This window comes from Poecilia formosa, unplaced genomic scaffold (assembly GCF_000485575.1).
Source record: "Poecilia formosa unplaced genomic scaffold, Poecilia_formosa-5.1.2 Scaffold206, whole genome shotgun sequence".
Taxonomy (NCBI): Eukaryota; Metazoa; Chordata; class Actinopteri; order Cyprinodontiformes; family Poeciliidae; genus Poecilia; species Poecilia formosa.
This window is the reverse complement of record NW_006800145.1, coordinates 1,064,439-1,086,169: the sequence shown is the minus strand read 5'-3', so window position 1 is coordinate 1,086,169 and position 21,731 is coordinate 1,064,439. Positions and strand designations below refer to the sequence as shown.

At 39.8% G+C, this 21,731-nt stretch overlaps 2 protein-coding genes across 5 annotated transcripts in view; one reads left to right on the top strand and one right to left on the bottom strand.

Annotated features, from left to right (window-relative positions):
- Positions 1-1,557: 1,557 nt before the first annotated feature.
- LOC103148497 (tensin-4) lies at positions 1,558-15,637 on the top strand. The gene is made up of 12 exons (XM_007567299.2): positions 1,558-1,637; positions 3,817-4,087; positions 6,780-7,131; positions 8,951-9,345; positions 9,442-9,573; positions 12,456-12,548; positions 13,870-13,947; positions 14,055-14,114; positions 14,467-14,638; positions 14,768-14,836; positions 14,947-14,976; positions 15,068-15,637. The coding sequence occupies exons 2-12, from the start codon at positions 3,844-3,846 to the stop codon at positions 15,198-15,200; spliced, it is 1,758 nt and encodes a 585-aa protein (XP_007567361.1). The 5' UTR covers positions 1,558-1,637; positions 3,817-3,843; the 3' UTR covers positions 15,201-15,637.
- Positions 15,638-17,000: 1,363 nt separating this feature from the next.
- Positions 17,001-21,731, bottom strand: part of krt222 (keratin 222) — a 34,129-nt gene continuing 29,398 nt past the window's right edge. For all 4 annotated transcript variants that reach the window (XM_016679253.1, XM_007567298.2, XM_016679254.1 and 1 more), the window contains one exon: positions 17,001-20,354. In XM_016679253.1, the coding sequence (XP_016534739.1) occupies positions 20,141-20,354 (214 nt within the window). In that variant the 3' untranslated portion in view covers positions 17,001-20,140. The remainder of the gene's footprint in view (positions 20,355-21,731) is intronic.

Sequence of the window (21,731 nt, the reverse complement as noted above, 5' to 3'; positions counted from 1 at the left end):
AGGGGGAGCAAAGCATAGAAAATAGCAGGGAGAACCAGTAAAGTACACTAAAGACATTGATGTTACATAAGGAGGGAAGAGAGGAGAAGGACACTGGATGTGGGTGGATTAATCAGAGAGATTTGGAACAACTGAAGCAGAGAGAAATCAGGGAGGATGAGAGGAAGTGAATGATTAATAAAGAGGGAGTTAAACTAGACACAAAGGAACCACAAACCCATGAGAAACTAAAACGCAGACAACAGAACCCAAAAACAAACCAAGAAACTCAGCTCACTGACATGGCAGTGAGTTTCCTGCCATGTCAGAATCTCACAGATATGGCAAAAGCCTAATGCCTACAATTGACAACTAAATTCATGAAAATCACTCTAAGAATACTAAAGAACTCAGAGATAGTTAAAAGCACAAACCCAATCAAAGCCAAAACCCAAACACCCAAGGATTATGTCAACTCATCAAGACTGACCGACTGGCCAAGAAGGACAATAATGAGCGAAGCAACAAACAGGTTTATGGTAACTCTGGAGGAGATGCAGAGATCCACAGCTAAATCTCTTGGCTCACCTGCAGCAGGGTATGTGTGTTTGGAAATTCACAACACTCATCACTCTAAACACACCGTTCCCACAGCAAAACACGATAGTGACGACATTGTGCTGCGGGATGTTTGTCCTTACCAGGGACAGAGAGCTTGAAATGTTTTGCAAAGAAACGGAAAAAAAATAAAAATAAAAATTATTTTTTACAAATGCATAGCGGAGGTGTATTCCAAAACGCTCAAAATACTTTGAAAAATATTTGTAAAAGTTTACATCTTTTTAATACTTTAGCAAACTGGACCTTTGTGCCTTGTAAAGTGTTTAACTTCTAAATAAATCTCAAGGCTACAGACGGCTGCCACACCTCAGCTGAATCATAACGCCTTAGCAAAGCGAAGCCCTGACATAACATCTCATTACTCTGGTCATAGCCAAGGGCACCAAGTCTTAGGAAATATTAAAAAACTATTAGTAATCATCAAATAGTCTGGAATTAAACTGGACTACAGTTTAAGTCCAGCTGCCAGGAATCCTTAACCCAACGTCTTCTAACGGTATACTTAGGGAAAATTAAAAAGTGTAATGTAATGTTTTACGACTTACAATTACAGCCATTTCGCCTTGTTCTCACAATCATTATTTATGTTTTATATTTCATTCTAAATGTTTTCAACAAATAGAAGCTCAGACATGAACAGAAAACATAAGAAGAAATGTTCCAGTGAAATTTGCACAAAAAGCATTATGGGCTGTAATTAATAAAGAATTTTGCGTCTTCAAAAGACACTAAAAAGGTTAACATTTCACCATGCTCTAAATATCTGAGTATGAATATTTGAAGCAAAGTAAGAAACACCGGTTTACTTCTGTGTGCTTTGATTGTGCTTTTGGGAATAGAAAAACCAACCCACCAGGCATGTATGCAACTGTGGTAATATGATATAATCAGCTTAAAAGGCAGGGACCACTGAGTCAAGCTGCTGATAGGCTTTCAGGGGAAAAGGGTTGGGATTGCATTAATAAAAGCGTGCAACACGAGAGGTGGGTGGTTTACCTGAGACAGTAACGGCAGAAATCTGAGCAAAGGAATTCAAGGTAAGATTACTTTTTTTTTTTTTTTTTAAATGTATATTCAAGTGGGGTGGGGGGATTTTACTTATTCAAAGCATGTTGCTAGAGTAAAAACATAAAATAGAACTATAGCTTTAAGACTTAGATATAACATAAGTAAGAATAATGAAGTGTAAAAATGTGGGGAAACTAAATATAGTGCAAATTTTTGGGAATATGAATGTGTTTTAATACATGTAGTATTAATGCCCACCTTACTCTACAGTATCAGATATTTGCACTACATAAAAGAAAAATCTTTTTATTAGAATATACTTTCTATTTCAACATTCGTCAAACATGGAGACTCAAAACAGTTAATTTAAAGCAAAGAAATTGCATTGTATAAAAAAAAAAATAAATAAAATAAAATCTCTGTACAGTTTAAGAGCTGACCCGCAGCAGGACGGCACACACTCTGTCTCTGGCAGAAGCAAAGCGGCTGATCAAAAGTAGAGAAAGTTCAAAATGATGGCAATAATATGATAGGAGTTTCAACACTCATTCATTCACCTATGAACCACACCCATTAAGGCTGAACTGTTGCGGGGTAAACATTATGTTGCCGTGGTAACAGCCAGTCACCTGAGTTACGCAATCAGCGCCACGCCTTGTCTGAAGCGCCTGGCGAGCAGAGTCAGAGGGTGTGGATCCTCCTCAACTCTGCTCAGCCCGGTTGAGATGTCAGCGCTTGAATGCATCACTTCTACCGCATGTAATTACTCATGTAGTGGTTTTATACATAAGGCGACAAACTTGTCCCTGGAGGCCTGACTTATTGCGATTTGATCCAGCCTATGCAACGGCAACTTAATGATTACACCAGTTAAGAAGAAGAAGAAGAAAAACAAACTTTACACTGGCGATATATATTACTATAAGTATTATTTTGTTTCTTCAAGGTGTGAACTATCTTATTTTTGGATTTTATTTCAGCCATGCTGTCCCACACGTGGCATAATCTAGCTAGATTATGCAAAGCTTGTTGCAAAGTATCTCAGCCACCACTAACTTTCTATTCATTTTGAGAAATATGGTTTATGGTTTGCTGTTTCTCAGAAAGTTGCAATGTTGGTAAAAATGCCGATTAATAGAGGAACTGTGGATTTACTGAAATGCACATGTGCGCTGCTCAGACTGACCTCTAAAAACCTTTGCTGAGATTTGCTGCTCGAATTCCTGCATCAATGCAGGATGGCGTGGCAGTGATCAGCCTGTGACTTTGTTGAAATAAATTTTCCGTTAATCGAGTTTACTGACCAGTCCAATCACAGTGATGCCATTCTCAATGAAGCAGGTTTTAGTACCTTTGGATTGTGGGAATTTACCAAATTCTTTTGGAAAAGCAAATTAGCGTCCCCATAAAGCTTGCCATTAGAGAGAAGATTGAAAAACTACAATATTTTCCTAAAAGATTATTATTTTTTGTCCCAGGAAAGACACTTCTGGCATGATCTCTGGTTCATTAGGGACTTAGCACAATAAATATGACTGTTAGCGCTCGCATTGTGGGTCTGCCTGTGTGTGGTTAGTCTTGAAGCTCTGACCCCATCTGCAGTTCACACCGTGGACAGGTTTTACTTCCCAATTTTCTAAAAACAGCGTTTTTCTCTGTTAGTTTAACTCAGCTCGGTTTAAACAATCAGATTCTTGATCTTTTGAAGTCTGAGCTTCCCTCTGCAAAAGGGAAGTGCAGACAGTGAGGGGGACGCTGACCGTCTGCTGGACAACTGTCAAGTCAGTCACATGATCAAATTACGAAATTTTGGTTTTTAAAAATCCTTTTTTACTTATCTCTGTAATATTTAAATTTTCAAAGTTTTCATTAACTTTAAGTCATAATAATAAGATTAATTGATAAAAAAAACAAAACAGAAATAGAACAGTCTTTCTGTAAGAAACCTTGGAACACATAATATATAAACTTCATATTTGAATTAAACTCCTGGAATAAATTTACTTATACTGATGATATAGTGTTTCATAGAAAAGCAGTCGAGGTTTAGAAGTAAGACAGCGAATGAGTTTCAAGCAGACTGTGAGTTTTTCCCGACTGCGAATGCAGAGAAGCACAAACAAGTTCCTCTAAAATGTATGATGTCACGTTAAGCACACAAAATTAAAGCAAATACAATCTTAATTTTTCTTCTTGTGGCTTTTGCAGCTTAAGAAGACAGCGGTTCCCTCTACTATGATGCCTGCAGCCGAAGGCATGTCCAAAGTGATACCCTGCCATGTTCTGAGAGTGGGTCAGACCACTTGCCTCGACTCTTCACAGGGAAATGTCCCTCAGCCACCTGGTGTCTCTAAGCCAGAGTTTCACCTTGTTGACCACGATCTTGACATGACCTTGGAAAGTCTCAATCAACTCATTCTTGACATGGATCCCACTTTCGAACCAATCCGAAGCCCCACTTGCACAAGCCCTCCAGCAGGTACATGGCAGCTGCTTCCTCTTCTTCAGAACTTGGTCCTTAAATTGTGATTGTGTCTGTTGTCTTTGTTTTGAAAAATAGAGAACTACATCACGGCACAGCATCTTCTTTGCCCACCTTATTACGCTTCGTAGGTTTTTCTCTTCTACTGCTTTGTGTCTAGTTTTATAGGTGTCAATAGGGAAAAATCAGCTAAAAAGAGCAAAAATAAAACTAAAGAGGAAGGCAGACTACACACACACACACACACACACACACCCCCACACACACACACACACACACACACACACATATATATATATATATATATATATATATATATTACACCTTTTAGTCTGACTGCAAATTAAAAAGGAACTACAGAAAAAAAGAAGCTAAAAATACAAACCATAGAGTGGTAATGTTTGCTGTATTTTTGTTTTGTACTATTACAACTATAGTTAGTCAAATTAGTCACGAGACGAGCTGCAGTATTTTGTACCAGAGGAGCAATTTCTGATGCCCCAATGAAAGCATAAAGACAATTGTAAATGTCAAGCAGTTGGAGAGTCATTTTCATTCTACACTGTCAAATGTAAGTAAAACAAAATAAGTTAATTTGATTTAGAATGGCCTCTACTGACCAAAGTATTGTTTACATTCAGCAGTACCGAATGGAAACAGCTAAAGGTCTCTCTTTCCCACTTATAATTAGTCTATTCTTTACTCATGAGGATTTTAACCTCACTACATTCATCTGGCTTTGAAAATCATGTTTTCACAGACAGCGTCTGTCGAACTAATCAAGCGAGGGCTGCTTATTTTTGCCCATTCTTCATTTCATGCCTTTGCGCTTTAACTCAAATTATTCAAGTCATTTTTAGAAAGCAATTTACTGATTCTTGCGCTGAATTTTAAATAGTGCTATGCTCAGCTTGGACATACATCTCAAACTTGGTTAAAGCATCTCTATTCAGATTTCTAGAATTTAACATTTCGAACCAGCAATGTTCAAACAAAGTCCACATTCCTTCAAAAACATCATAAAAACAGCCCTTAAATTCAGAACAGAATAGGAATCTTGAATCTAGTCTGACTAGAATAACCCAGCTGTATGGTTGTTTTTCTGGCAATGCTCATTCCCCATTGAGTGGACATCCCAAAAAGCAATAGAAAAAAATAAATAAAACAGTTTGGACTTGGAGTTTTTTTCTTGCCTAACGCGCATGCTGTTCTTAGAAAGAACAGTCCGCTGGGCAGTGAGTCATGTCAGCCTTTTCAAAAATCCTCACTGCGAATGAGTTGGAAGTGGACTCAAGGTTAGGATTCTTCAGATCCGACTCGGCCGCCAATCCAGCTTCGAACACCCAAACACTCAAATGCACACAAACTGTAGGACGCTATTGGCAAACGGTCGTGTTCAGAAACACGTCAGCATAAATAACAATGTATTTAAAGGAGCCAATTACCCAACTTGCAACCGCCGGGCTTGGCCTGCAGCAGTGGGATGTGGCTGTGGTACTTGGCTTGGGTGGTTCGATGCCCGGCATCACTCCGTGTGCCTTTGGCCAGCGGGGTGCTGCTCCTCCGCTGAACACCAGTGTGATGGCCAGTCTGTGGTGATGCTTGGAGTCTGTCTGCTTCAGACTCTTGTGGCTTTTGGAGGCGATAGCTATGTGCCCTGAGCTGCTCTTTGGTTTCTGAGAGTTAAAAGGTGTCTTTGTGGAGCAAAGCTTCCTTGGCGCACGCAGGCAACCAGCCGTTGGCTCAACAGCGATGTGTAATTGTGCTATAAAACCAGTCAGCCTTGTAAAAACAAAAAGCACAGCTCTTAAAGTGCACGCACCTTTTGTGATATATTAAATGGTTTTAATCGCGTAGCTATTGCACCACATCTGCCCAGAGTGAAACCACACCCTGTCAGGAACATTAACCACATAGTCATGCTGGGGGGTAATCAGGCAAGGCCTCCTCCGCTCAGAAACTGTGTACAAGGAGCAAAACAATATGAAAATAGATTTCCTGTTGCGCTTGCTTTTTTCATAAAGATGTTTTGCTCGTACTCCTTTTGCTCACTTTTCTTGAAAGTGGCGTAGAGGTGAAAAAGTTTACAGGAAATCGGTAGCAGTAGAAGATTTTTTTTTTTTTTAGATGTATTTTCTGGCTGGCAAAAACGAGAAGAAAGAATTTCTGTGCCTGTTGATGAATTCTCATTTCCCATTTCTGCAACGTTTCACCTTGCAACAGTGCGCCATGCTGCACGTTGCCATGCATTTCATATCTGTGAAAATGTTAGTCATTATTTTTGTCAGTGCAACTACGAAACCCACCCTTACACATATGCTTACTGGAATGAAAAGGTTTTTTTTTTTTTTTCCTACAGACATTCACTCTGTGCTCGTCAGCACAATGAGGCAGACGCAAACGCAACAGTCCAAGAACAAGCTGAGACTCCTCTTATTTTCTGTTATTGCAAAAGCAGAAATACGCCTTGGAAAAGCAATTAGTTTGGAAATGATAGACTCCTCTGCATGTTCCTGCATGAGAAATGTGAACTTCTCTAGCACGGTCATTTCTGTGTTTCAAGAAAGAGGCCTAGCCCATGAAGCAAAAAACAAAAAACAAAGTCAGACAAGTTCCGGGCTGCGGGAAGCTTTCATATTCTTATGTAACTCTTAAGCATCCTAACCATGACTCCTCATTTCATCCTCAGTCTCCCGTTCTTCGGATGACTCAGATGGCGCTTCCCATTGCGTGCTGATTCCCAGAGGATGCCCTCCACACTCATCGCCAGCCGTTGCACTTCCTGTTGTGTCTCCCAGTGTCCCCATCCCCACGCCCGGCAGCCTCAGAAGCAGCCCCAATGGCGCGCTGGTGTTCTCCGGCTCTCCCACATCCTCCCTGCCGCCGCTTCCATTTGGAAGCGCTCCCAGGCGAAACCCCTCGCCAAAGAACGACCTGGCCTTCTCCCCGGGGTCAATGTGCCTGTCGGGCTCCAACAGAAACAGCGCCACCTCGCTGCTCTCCATGTCCGCATGCTCAGATACCAGCTACATTTTGGGCAGGTAAAAACCGATGGAAACTCTGTTGCTTTTCATTCAGGATTTTATCTCATTGAGGCGTGTTTGAAGAAATAAACTACTGAAAAAAACAAAACAAAAAACTTAAACATGATGATAGAAACCTGTAAAAAAAAGATAAAGAAAATACAGCCACAACAACAAATATGAAAAAGAATCAGAATAAAACCAATAATTATAGTATAACTTAGGAACAATTCCTGTTTTTATGTTGCACCCCACTTAAGACAGGAAGCAGGCAGGATCACATGTTAGGCATATGTACTGGTGAAGAGAGTCAGATAGAGGAAGAGAGCTGGAATCACAAGTGGAGAAAAACTGGGTACCAGACAGAGAAACCACAAGAGGAACAGACGGGCTGAGACAGAAGACGATCCGACAGAGACTGGAAAGCTGGAAGTACAGGGAGGACGGTGAATGTGTGCAAGATAGGAGGGCACAACATGCTTACAGGAAAACACGGGAATGATTAAAACAACAGCTTTGAAGAACATGACTAAACAAAAACGTGAACGGAGAGACAAATCACAAGACTGAAATAACCCCCCCCTCTTCCTCCCTCCTCCCACACAAAATGTTAAAGCCAAAGTTATAAACCAAACCGATTATTATATAACTGCATGTCATAAAATTACCACACAGAAAATTCACTGAAAAGAACAATGGAAAGCACATTGTGTTAAATCTTCAGAAGCCAATAAAAGAATCTAAATGATAGATAATAGAAAAAAAATGCATAAAATATAGTAAATCAAATTGCTGAACTAAACAAACAGAAAATTAAACGGTTCAAATAGAAGGACATTTTTCAAGATCTAATTATAAAATACAAAAGTTTTGTTGTTGTTGTTTATTAGAGGCAACAAACATAAAATTAAAAAAAGTCATATTTGGAGATTAGACGGTTTTCTTCAGAACAATTTCACCTACAACCCAAAACCATATTAGGACTAAGCAGAGTTTAATCAGAGTTTAAAACGTGAAACTTTCTGTAGCTCTACACATTTGAAGGACATTGGAGATGAGGGGGGAAAGTTAGATTTCTTTTTGTTCATCAGAAGCAAGCAGATTCAAATATGAAAGTAGCCATAAACGATGCCTGTTAATCAAATGATGTAGGTTTTTGTTACTTTTCTAATTCATAAAAAAATAAAGAAACACAATTACTTAATTAGTTCTTTATCAAAAAATGTTTGCATGTTGATGCACTCTCGTTTTAATTTATCTTTGAAAAACAATTTCATTTCAAAGACGTCAAGAAAAATAGATCTTTCTAACGGAAGAAGAAGTTAGAAAAATATAGATACGTATCTATAGCTAGATAGATACGTGCTTATCTGTCTATCTGGATCTATAGCGATAGATCGTGCCTAACCTTTAGCTGAAGTAACTTAAGTGAGATGCTTTTGTAGATATCTATCAGCTTCTCATATCAGTGTGAAGAACATTTGACACATTCATCACTTTCCGCTTTGAGATGTTTGATGGGTTCTTACACAAGTAGCTTGTTTCAAGTCACCCCGTCAGCATCTCAGCAAGAGCAGGACGTGAACATCAGGAAATTTTACCCTTCTTATTTGGAAGTCAGGCTTCCTGCTCATTTTTTCATTCTGGAACTTGAACATTGCAACAAGAACAAAAAAAAATTGTAGTAGTAGTGGTACTCATAGTATTTAGTGTGCATTCAGTATAAAAAAAGAGTTTAAAATGACAGTCAAAGTTGTTGTTTAGATAAAAAAAAACTCAAGTATAAAAGTATTGTGATGATATTTTATTGATTCCCCCCTCCCCTCCTTTTCTACAGCAACTTATCTTTGACTGAGGACCCCGACTCTCCAGAGTCCATCCCAACTTGCGCTCTAAGCCCCTTCAATGACGGCTCCAAATGTCCGCCATTTGACAGCAGAGCCTCGCTCTCGAAGCACGGTCACCTACTTGAACTACACAGCAGAGGAGCGAACAGCAGTCCCGCTTCGCTCGCCGGCTCCCAGACAGATATTCCTTTGCTCCTGATCAACGGCGCGCCAGAGTCGGACCTGCGGCCTTCTGGGTCAGAAGCTGACCTCGTCCAGAAAGTCCCCGCCTCTCCCTCAAAACGGAGGTGTTTCCAAGCGAGTTTCAGCGGCAGCCAGCCGTCTATGAAATTCGTCATGAACACGTCGAAGTTCTGGTTTCGTCCGCACATCAGCAGAGCGGAGGGTAAGGTGGCCCCTGACGTTGGCTTTACGTGCCGTGCGTGACAACGGATGTCAGAATAAACGCCATGCCTTCTTTTGCCAACCGCTTTGCTCCCAGCTGAAGGTCTTTTGAAGGATAAGGAAGCCGGGACGTTTGTGGTGAGAGACAGCACCTCCTACAGAGGAAGCTTTGGTTTGGCCATGAAGGTGGACCAGTCGCCCACCACCCTCACTGCTGCCGCCTGTCCAGGTAAACGTCTGCACACGAACACAGCAGCTAATGACTGCTTCTGAATCACTCACAAGGCTCACCGTTTTTATGTTCTGTAGAAACACGCGCACTCTGGAAAATTCATTTAAAAAAGAAAGAAAAAAAAGAGTCTGAAATTGAGCATTTTACAGATCTGGAAAAGTACGGAAACAGATCAAAGCATGGAAAAACGATTTGTATTCCAAGAAAGTTCTCCTAACCTATTCATCCATCCCTTATGTCCATCCTTAAAAGGCCCCAATTTCCCGGTGAACTTTTTCTTTTTTTTTATGCTGCTGGGTTAGAAGAAGATTGGCAGCCGTGGAAATTTGAGCCTGGAAAACGGACGGAGTCTTTGGACGCGAACAATGTGAAGAAACCCTGCAGAGAGGAACGCAGAGACAGATTGTCTGTCCAGTCTGCGTCTAAAAAACACAGTTTAAACGGCTTTTAAAATATTTGGTCAGAAACAGGCAACAGAAAGCCTTAAAGCCACAACTCCCACAGTCAAAGACAAACAATGCAAACACAATGTGCTGTGGAAAGTGGATGTCATCTTATGCCATGCGGCAGTCTGCGGCGAGCCAGGGGACGGTGCCAGTGATTTTTCCACCCGCGGTGTGCATTGTGTAAACACCAAAGAAAACGGGCTGTTTACGACTCTGAGAGCAATCAAAGAACAAAAGACAAATCTCAATCACAGAGCCATTTGGAGGTTTACTTCTGTCACAGATTTGTAACGTTGTAAACGTAATTACAACAAAAAGATATGGAAGACATCACTCGTCATGCAACACGTGTTTCAAAATGGATGGGTGAGACTCTATCCTGTAGCAACGGCGAAAAAAACACAAAGATTTTAAAGTCACACTTCTATCCATCCTGCAAAGATTGCAAAGAGTTAAAATGTTTGCATGAAATTTAGTCATTTAATAATAAGCCAGAGCATCAAGCAACAGATAAACGCTTTTCAGATAAAGTGAAACTGGAGACAACCCCTCAACTTTTGAAAGTTGAGGGGTTAAATATCTTCATTACTCGAGGTTGTCGTAAAATAACTTTTATGGCAACTTCAAGTTCCAGCTTGCAGAGCTTGGCAGCCTCACAAACGAGCTTAAAACTTGCAGCAGCATACCCTCCTGGAAATGGAAGAAATTAATAGCGAGCACACGATGTTACGGTACTGGCTAAGATAAAAATTTATCAGTAAAAGATGTGGGATATAACTCCACTGTGAGGCCTCGGTGGTAACTTCAGTAATTGATGTTGCCACGCCAACTATCCTTTATTTGTTATGTGCATATATGCAATCAAATGCAAAAATAAATAATAAAAAAAATGCTGGTTAGAGATCACTAATGAAAACTCCTACATTTATATCTTTTGAATGTTATATAAACAAATAACAGGTAAAATAAGACAATATAATAGAATAGAAACGTCATCACTGTTTAACTCAGGAGACACAATGAAGCAGTCATTAACATGCAATCATACAAAACATTCCATAAAAAAATGATTCCCTAATCATAACGAATAGCATATAGGAAATGTAAATCTATGGCTTAAATAAAACGAATAATATATGTTATTCCCATTCATGTTTCGTAACATGGAAACTAAAAAAAATAAATAAAAAAAAAGGGATTTGTGCAGCCTCATGTCCCAGCGACAACATCTGTTAACGTTGTTATACAGAACAATGCTCATGGGAGAGCAGCAGACTCCCAGGGCGCAGACACAAGGGGAAAAGGCACCATTAATTGGATCAGACTTCTGGTAACAATGGGAGAGAAAGAACTGAGGAAAAACAGGCAAAAACATTTCGGCAGAACTCCACTTTTTGATCGCAACATCAGGAGCATTTGTACCCGTCACAGTTTATATGGAAGAAAATCCAAAATGACTCTAGCACTGAAGGGGGAAAAAAAAATAAAAATAACAATAATAATCTGCTGCCAATCACATATTTTAGGTCTTGGGACTGCGTTGCTGCTACTAGCCTGGGGGAATCTTGGATCTGTGCAGAAATTCAAGAGGTTGTAGTAGGACTACCAAGGCATGTTGGATTGAAACAGATGGCCCAATGTCAGAAAGCTCACCCTCAGAAGCAAGTCATGTTCTCCAACATGCTAATGACCCTAAGGAAAACATACAGCTAAAAGAACTTAGGAATGGCTATGAGGAAACAAAAACAAATCATTGACTCATTGCAGATGACTGTTCTTGAACCCAGATCTTTATACGATCCGATATCTGAGGAAAGACGTGAAAATGTTGATCATAACCGTCTAAACCTGAGACCGTTTAAGCAGTTTATTCAGGACAACTAGGTAAAACGACCTGCTCGCTCCTACAGTCACTTGTTAGAGAGAGACTAATGGTACCATCTTGCTTTGCATGTCCACATTTTACAAACAAGACCAAATAAAGTCAAATCACAGAGACCAATTAATCTAACACGGAGGTCTTTGAACTGCAAAAGGTTAACTCAGTACCACGAGAAGAGCATTTCAGCTCCACAGAGAGATCCTGGCCAGGACTCGACTCCAAGGAGCTCCTTCTTTTGAAGCGTCAACGCTAGCCAGTAGGCCACTGTGCTGCGCTACAACAGACTTTGCAGGAATCTTCCTTGTTTAGTTTTTTCAGTCTGAACTTGTGTTGCAGTAACTTGTATTTTAGCTTTTCGAGGCCCAAGGACTGATTACTCTGGATTCAACATTTCTGATGTGGTTTTCTTGCTTAAATGCTGTTGATTGGACTTGTCGATATTTGTTGTTTCCAGGCAGTCTTTTGTCATTCTTACTTGACCAAAAGCAATTCCTCCTCTTTAATGTGGTGAGCGAACATTTTTGTGACATTTGTTGCTCTCGTGTACTCAGGAGAGAGCGGCTCGGATCATATCAGGCACTTTCTGATTGAATCATCGGCTAAAGGCGTTCGCATCAGAGGTTCTTCTCAGGAACCATACTTTGGTGAGTAAACCTTCCATTTTTTTTTCACCCCGCCTCCCCTCTTTTTGAACAATAGTTCAGTGGGTTTAAAATTCAGGTTTTGTAATAACATGAAAGCTGATTCATGTTCAGAGGACTTCAGTTGGCCTTCTTGCAAGAAATGAGTTTTTGAGGTTTTTTTTTTCTCTAACCACAGAGACATGATCATTTTGTCTTTCTGACATTTTGCTCGTCTTCGACATGTGTGGTTTCCATGTGTGAGACAGATGCAATGGTACCTCTGGCTGCATAACTAGATGTTGACTGATAGAAACTCTGAACCTCGAATTCTCTGTGGTGTAAAGCAATTAAAATGCCTGTGATATGGAAACCTTTATTTTCTCATGTTAAGCATCTTGATTTACCAATGCTTGTTTTTCTGAAGAACAGGTGAATATAATTATGTATATTTTATACATGAGCATGTTTTAGTCTCTTTTCCATTTTTGCTCAGTTCTTTCCATTGAAAGTGGATGGGGGAAATACCAAATCCTGTTTATGTAGGACTGTAGGTGCCGACTTATTCTTCTTTTTTAGTGCTAAATCTACTTTTATTTCTTTGGAAACTGAAACTAAGAGCTGAGCAGTGTAAGAAACATTTAAGCTGGTATTTCTGCCTCAAGCCAGTGGCGGTGTTTTTGATATGGGCAATGTGGGCAACCACCCAGGGCAACGCCTCATCAGGGGTGCTCGCCTGTGGGGTTGTTTTTCCTGGGGCTGTCAAACAGGCTGTGACCACCTCTGCCTCAAACTAGAAGTTATTCTGAGATTTTGTGCTAATTTTAAGAATCTTTGCACATGACAGTTTCAAATCAGATACATGTTTATCTTCTTGCTCTTATTTGCAAACAAGAAAAAAAAAATAGCAAGAGGTTAGAGTATGCTCTGCACCTGCAAGCTTTCTCCTCATAACCGATAATGCTTCCAATATAATATATCTCATCTAAACAGTCTCTCACATCTTTGAAAAAAGCATATCCCCTTTGCTCTCGAAACTTTTGCGTTGTTTATTTAAGTTATTTTGGGGATAAGATTAGACAATCTGAATTCTTGAAGGATGAGCTGAGCAGCTTGTCTGTGTCCATTTAGTCAGGACAACAAGAAAAAAATTGTTTCAAAAATAGGGATGACTCAAACAACTTCAACATTTCTGCTGTTATTTGGACGTGAATAAATAAATACCATATTTTCCGCACACCCACTTGTTTAGCCACATTTTTGTCCTGGTAAAGTTAGATTGAAAAATGGCAGCAAAACTGTTCTCAGATTCTAAGCCGAAAGATTTTGGTTGTTCTTCTTACAGGTAGTCTCTCGGCTTTGGTTTACCAGCACACAATCTCTCCTTTTGCGCTACCCTGCAGGCTGCTACTAAATTACCAGGGTGAGTAAACCTTCATTGTGAGACATTTCCTGATGTGTTTGTGTGCAACTAATACAGATATTTGCAAAAAAAAAAAAAACCCCAAAAAACATCTCCATTTTTGACAGATATGAGCACAACTGGAGAGAAAGTAAATGAAAAAGCATCTACAGAGAACAAAAGAACAGGTGAGTCAAGGTCACACAATGTTTGTGTCATGTGCATTATATTGAGAATTTATTTATTTTTTTACCAGGGCAAGGGAAAAACGTAAAATAAGACAACTACTTCATTACTTAGCATTCCAGAAAATATCTTTGGTTGTCACATCTTGCATGCATGGAAATAAAAAAAAAAAAAGATAGATAAAGAAGCAATAGAAGCTGCTTATGCAAAGCAAGACACATGTGAAGGTGATGAAGTTTGCAATAAGTTAAAAGCAACAACTGGGGTGTAAAAAGTTACGTTCTTCATTGTGCATTTGTAAGTTATTTCTTATTTGGCAGAGAGAACTAAATGGATGCTTTGTCTGTTTTGCAGCCTCCAATTTTATCTATCTGAATGCCGTTCCCACTGAGATGCTGACAGGTCCCTGCGCCGTGCAAAAGGCGGTGTCCTTGACACTTGAGAAGACACCCGGTTCCTTCTCACCCACTATTGTGAACATGAAGGTGTCCCTCAAGGGTGTTACACTCACAGATATCAACAGGAAGTAAGAAAATATATCTCTCCATTATACTGCTGAGATTGCTACTGACAGCCTGCTTCGGAGTCGTGCTGCTGGCGAGGCGCGGTTTGTGTGAAACATTTTTTCCAAAACCTACCGTTATTTTTTCGGCAGGCTTTTCTTCAGACGCCACTACCCGGCTTACCTGCTCAGCTACGGCGGTGAAGATCCAGACAATCGCCTGTATGTTTATGCAACATGCTCAGGACCTTGATGAATTCGACACATGCATGCGTCTCATCCCCTTCACGTTTCTGTTAGTGCTTATAAAGTTGTTTTCTGTCCTCCTGCAGGTGGTTGAGAGGCACAAGTTTTGGTGCAAGGTAATCTACGCTTCCAACCTGCAATACATCTGTTTCTGTTGTTCCTTTTGTGCAAGTGCATGTAATCAGTTCTCATACCTTCTGTCTGCAGGATGTTTGGTTTTGTGGCAAAAGGTGTTGAAGCTGGCATGGAGAATGTTTGCCACATCTTTGCAGAGTGTGACCCCCTGCAACCTTGCAGCAAAGCCATTGAGTATATTCAGGCTTCCATAACCAAGCAGTAGACAACCAAACTCTGATGACCTCCTGTGACCCGTTTTACACTGTGCTGCCTTTGACTGACATGCAATGCTGGTCGAAATAAATGTCACAACTGCTGATGAGCTGGTCAAGTTACCGTCTCTTCTGGGGCTGAAAGCCCAGATGAACAACCGACTTAAAGCTTAACACTCCAGTATCACATCCTGATCCTTAAAGTCCCACACAGAAATGAATGTATTTTTAGCTCAGGACTATAAAAAAACAGATGGAGTAACAAATAAAAAAAGATGACGTCTTGTGCTTAAAATTTGTCCAGCTTGTAAAAAATACTACAGAAATGCAATTACCTACCCCAGACAACAACTTTAATACTATTTTTTATGTCTTAATGTTCCAGCAACAGGCATCTTAATTTAATATCAACTTGTTTGTCCTGTTTTGTGACGAACTGAGCTTTGCAGGAAATATGTACACCATTTAAACCTTACCACACTTTGTTATATTACGACAGTAAACTCCGGTGTATCTTATTGGGATTTTATTTATAAGGCCAAACGCAAAGCAGTGGATAATTTTAAACTGAAAAGTGTTTCACAAATAAATATCTGAGACGTAAGGTTAGCATTTGTAAGCAGCCTCTTTATATCGAATACCTCCAAATAAAACCCGGTTCAACCAACGGCCCCCAGCTGTATATTAGAAGCTACAAAGTGCTCAGCGTCTAATGTAATCTCAGTACAAATGCAGACATCCTGTTGAGGTTTCAGAGGTTTGTCAACGAATATTAGTGAACAAACAGCATCATGGAGACCAAAGTGCACAGCAGGCCAGTTATGGACGATACTGTGGGGAAATTTAAAGCCTGTTTAGGTTATAAAACGATATCTTGAGTATTTAACATCTCAGGGAGCATTCATCAGTCCATCATCTGATTATGACACAACTGGAAACACGCCAAGACGTCCACCTAAGATGGCAAGGACAACACCCGAGAAGCAGCTGGTCGATCTGGAGGAGCTGCAGAGCTCCACGGTTCGGGCAGGACAATTTTGTTGAGAGGACTATTAGTCGCTCATTTCACAAACCTGACAATCATTTCGAGGCGACCACAAGCCACGCAGAGAGCTCAGCAAGCGTGTGGAAGAATGTGCTCTAGACAAAGCACAAAATGTAACTTTCTGGATGTGCAAGAGAAATTGGTAAAACTATAAACACGGCGGTGGCAGCATCCAGCTGGAGGGATGCTTTTGTTCAGCAGGAACAGGGGAGCAGGTCAGAACTGATGGAAACGTGACTACAAAGCCTTTCTGGGATTCTTCTGACTAAGGGAGCTAAATGTGAACAAACATCATACTATCTAGGTCTTATTTGTAAGAATGTTGGAAATTATATTTCATTCCGCATCCATTCTGATAAAATAAGTTTGTGGCTGCATTGCTACACAATGCAACAGAGTAAAAAAAAAAAGGCTTATAAATGCACAGAGTGTAAAATTATGATGCTTACGTCCTGCTGATTGCTCAAACTGTTACCGAGAGACTTAGACTCTGATGTATCCATTAATTTCTAAGTAAAAATCTGTGCAGATGCCCTCACTGTATAAATCTGTTTGAATATATTTATTGTTGTGTTATCTGTAAAGATATGGATTTGTATTTTTTTTAAACTGCAATAAAAACAAAGATGATCAACAAACACTGTGTGAAAGTGGAAAGATGAGAGCACACGTGGTAAAAGTGTGTAAACAGACTTGTAAACATAAAGGGAGACATTGTGGTTATTTTGCATTTTGCACACATTTGAAAGACAAAAAAACACACTAGTCAGCACATTTTCTCTTTATTTGAAATGATAAATTTCTAGTGTGCTTCTTGAAGCAGAGCAAAAATCAAGCACAGGACTGCATAGATAAGATAAATTCAGATATTTTAAACAACCCTTGAAGGACCTGAACACATACTGCCTACAGGTCCAAATTTTATTTTTCAAAACATCTTTGGGGCTTAACTCAAAACTCAGCATAAAAACTTAAAGTCTAAGGAGGCACAGACACAGTATGATGGATTCATTGCAGAGGTAAATCTTAAAGAACGCTGTCCTCTATTGGTGAAAATGGGGAAGCGAGATTCTCAGAGAAACACATAGTAAGAGATAAAAGCGGCGCTGCTGTTAGGATCACAGTGGTACATTATATCTACATTATCAGTCTGAGAATTACCTGCATTCACAAAGGACCACCAAAGTGCTCCAACTCTGGATATTTTCAGTGCAGATGTTCTTACGTGCTGTGTGGGTTTGCAGTGCAACATGTTTCAGGACTGTAAGAAAATTACCGGGTTAGGAAATTTACAGGACTGGAAATATTTCACTCAGAGCAACCGTCATCTGATGGGACAAGCTCAAACTCTCCATCTTTTCCCAACCAAACTACCAATCATGCCGAATTACTGGAACTAGGAAGATGAATTATAGGAATTAAATCAGCTTAATTTGTCTCTGTCTTTTTCTTTGTCTACCTCCATTTCGTCTACTTCAGTTAGTAAAACAGTTACTTTTAACATTACCTAACTTTTCAAACCAAGCAGGATGATGCATATTCATCCTTAACCTGTTACTCAGTGAAGCAGAAATAACACACACAAAAAAGGTCTCCTATAGGAAAACAGACATGTAGATTTATAGATAAGCAGTGGCTCTCACTGTTAGCCTTTGCGGTCGAAACCTAAGAACAAATGTCATATTTTAGAGACAGGTTTATCAAGGCAGGTAAAAGCATGTTTCCTGTTCGATGTGAGCAGAGAAAATATTGTTTTCTTGACATTAAATACCAGTCAAATGTGTGTGTGGTTGCTTAGTAGCAGATCTCTTCTCTGCCACCAAATAAATAAATAAATAAATAAATCTTTCCATTTGAAATACTTTAATTAGCTGCAACTGTGACTTGTTTTTTTTTCTCAGTGTCTGAGCCAAATGAATGGCAGAGTATATACAGAGTGTATACCAGAATATTAATGCCACCTATATACAGGTAGTGTTGTTCTACAAAACTGAAGTGATAGAAGAAACTGTAGAGTTTGAGATAACATTTTGGGAAGTTACATTATGTGAGGTTAGGCTGGACTGGGAGTAAAACATGGACTGATTATATGAAGAAACGTCAGATTAATACATTAATACTGCAGTGGGCTGCATGGTGACAGTAATTAGCATTGCTGCCTTGTAGCAAGAAATTTACAGGTTTGAATATCTGCCTGGGGTCTTTCTGTCTGGGGTTATGTGGTGATAAGTAGGACTTTCTGCTGTTTCCATTCACTAATCCAATGTTTTCCATAACCACTGCACTGTTTGCTTATATATGTATAATGCTGACAGTGGAAAAAAAAGAGGATGCAAACGGCTGCATACTTCAGAGTAGAACTGCTGGTAAGAACTGAAGCACGACATCTACCTGAATGTTGCCAGAACCTTTGTATTTGGATTTTCTTTTACCTTTTTTTAAAATTATTTTACTACTTTTGACATGAAAACAAATAGAATTATCAGGAGCTATAAGTCTGAACTTGGTTAAAAAGGAAAGTATTCAAAATTATGATGCAGTCGCTTTGGTCATTTTCTGGGCCAAGTCAGTACAAGAGTCAGATAAAGACAAACACTGATGGTGCCAAACTACAGAAATTTGACCCTGTTGTGTTTCTAGGTGTGTGCTACTACAACCTCTAAGGCTGGCCTGCTCTTATGTAACAATGCATCATCCCTGAAGAGTGACTGGATGCAATCTTAAATTTTCAGACATTTATGTTTTAATAACCTTACTATATTTTGAGGTTGTATTTATTTTATTAAACCAAAACTCACTCATTTTTTTTTTCTCACAATTTTACAATTTACTGTCTAACTGATTAACCATTTCCCTTAAATTGAGCTCCAGTGAGTAGAGCTGTAAAGATTAGTGATGGAAATGACACAATGACCAAGGACATAGTGACACTCCACTGCAAAATAAATGATAAGTGGATAAAATGAAGCATTGCAGTTTCTATTAAAGTTATTCAATAGCTAAAGTCAACTTTCTCTTTCCGGGCTCGTTACATTCTTGCTTGTCTTCACAAATAGCAGCAAACTTTGTTTAGATGATTTTATGTTATTGATTATTATGACTACTCTTCATTCGAAAATATCAATGACTCGATCAATGACAGAAAGAAGGTAGGTAACACTTTGTCCCTATCTTATGAAGAATAGAAGTGCAGTTGTTCTGCTCTAATTTTAATGTAGATGATAAAACATTTATGTAATCTTGTGAAAATAACCACAAAACATCACTATTTAGATTATGACTTTTGAAATAAAATAAATCTGAAAATAAAAAGATTTTAGCTTTGTTTGCTGGTGACATACGCAATAAAATAAAATAAAATAAAAACACGTGAGAAATTCAGACACTTTTATCATTTTCATACAGTCCTGTAGTGAAAATCCACCACTTAAATGCACCCTCTGGTAGTTTGTAGCTGCTTGAACAAGTCTGCTTCCATTAGTCTCCTCCTACCTTCACGCAGAGTTTAACTGGGATTAAATGTCAGTGTTAGTCTGTAATACCTCTTATGCAGTAAAGGCTGAAAAAGTGAGAGACACTTTCTCTTTGTCTGAGCCGATGACGTAAGGATATGCTTTACATTTTACTGCAGAGCATATAAATCTCTCCGGCTCTATTGAAACGGTCACCACAAAAGCCTCCTTTTATAACACTTGACCTGCCACAACCAGTATCCGACAGGTAAATTCGGTCATGAGCTGTGATGCTAAGCTTAGTAAATGTTGGATTTGAAAGCGTGACGGTAATGGAAGGCCGCAGCCCAGAGTTCGGGGGATCGCTGCAGTTCCATTTGCATCCTCTCAACATCTCTGGTGTCACCACACACTGCTACAAACGGGCAATGACTGCGTACTCGAAGCGCGAGAGTCACTGCGTGATGGTGGAGATGCTGCGGGACCTTTTCATGATGAGACGAACCTCCACGTCGGGGAGGCTGTCCTGTTTGGTTTGGCCACAGCCCTCGTCGGCTGCAGCCATGTGCAGGTCGAAGCGCAGCGACACAGACTTCTTCCTCAGTTTGGGGTTCCCTCTGAAGAAGGAGCCCTCCCACTGCTTTATCACCTTGTCAATCTTCTCTGTCCTGCGAGCAGATTGTGACAAGAAAAGATCATGCAGTCACTCATTGCACAGGATGTTCAGACAATAAGGGGGAGACAGGAAGCTGTTGTGCAACTTGTGTCTGTCTGAAGTCATTAAACATGGTTTGCAGCTCTTTTCCTGTTCACCCATACAGAATAAGCATGAAGAAGTATGAACTGTGTGGCAAAGCATTTTGAATCTTTCATGTTTGATGTCTTATTCTGTCACTTTGGAAAGGAAAATGTTCATCGGTCAGCTGCGAACTGACTGAGTGGTAAACAACACTTAGCTGTTCTGCTCAGTTTCTTGGCCTTCATGATGCAGTTTGATCATTAATGTCCTGTGACAAACCTCTGAGGTTAACCTGCACACAGATGAACTTAGGTGATTTCTGACAGTAAGTGACTGCACATTAGTTTACTTATGGGTGTCAGAGTAAAGGGGCCTGGATAGAAATGCACATTTCACTTTTTAGATTTATACTTGCAACATATTTTGCAAACCGTGTATTATTGCTCTACATTTCACAAGTATACCCCACTTTGCAGTGAGTGTAATAGCACAGTATGTAAAGATGTTCAAGACACTTTATGTAGGAACAAAGTTTTATAGATTTAAGAATAACTAATTAGAATAATAAATAGTAACAAAAGGAGTTCCGATGGGTTCAGTAAAAATAACCTGGTCAGGTTGACTTAGAAAAGCGAAAATATCTTCCAAAATCAGACAAAAACAAACACTGAAAAAAAAACAACATTTGAAAGACAGGGCTTTTATAAACAGCAAATAACTACTGAGTATGATCCTTTTAAAAGATTAGATCAGATTTCTCAAAGAAAGAATGGCTTGTGAGGGTTGGCTCAGTAAAGCTGATGTGCTTTAAGCCATGGTCTATCCCTACATCAAGCAACGCCATCGTAAATGACAGTGCCTCTAAGCCTTCTGATGACAACATGATGCCTCCTAGTTTGCAGCATTATCAACAAACGCTTAAGACACGAGAGGCGTTTGTCGAACAGTGAGCAGATGTTTACAGGCAGCGCCATAGTTAGCTGAAATTACAAGTGAGTCAGCTCCTATGCAGCTTTCCCTTTCAGCCTAATGCCAGAGTGTCTGAAGGTTTCAGACTTTTTTGTGTCTCCTGGACCTGGAGCATACAAAACTATTCCTCCCATGTCTCATCCAACAATAACACTGCACCACACCCTTGAACGCCTGCACACCAGGCATGCGTCTCCACATCAAACACAAACCAACACTGCAGCAAAGTTCCCATGATACACCATGATGAGTTACTCATGAGAACCTACGACGCCGATTCACTCTTTTATTGCGTGTGACTCGTTGGATGTTGTATAGATGGTAAGCCCTTGCCTGC

Coding starts and splice junctions, on each gene's coding strand:
- LOC103148497 (XM_007567299.2), top strand. CDS start 3,844: ATGATGCCTGCAGCCGAAGGCATGTCCAAAGTGATACCCTGCCATGTT. Junction 9,346..9,441: donor GCACATCAGCAGAGCGGAGG/GTAAGGTGGCCC, acceptor CTTTGCTCCCAG/CTGAAGGTCTTTTGAAGGAT. Junction 9,574..12,455: donor CACTGCTGCCGCCTGTCCAG/GTAAACGTCTGC, acceptor TCGTGTACTCAG/GAGAGAGCGGCTCGGATCAT.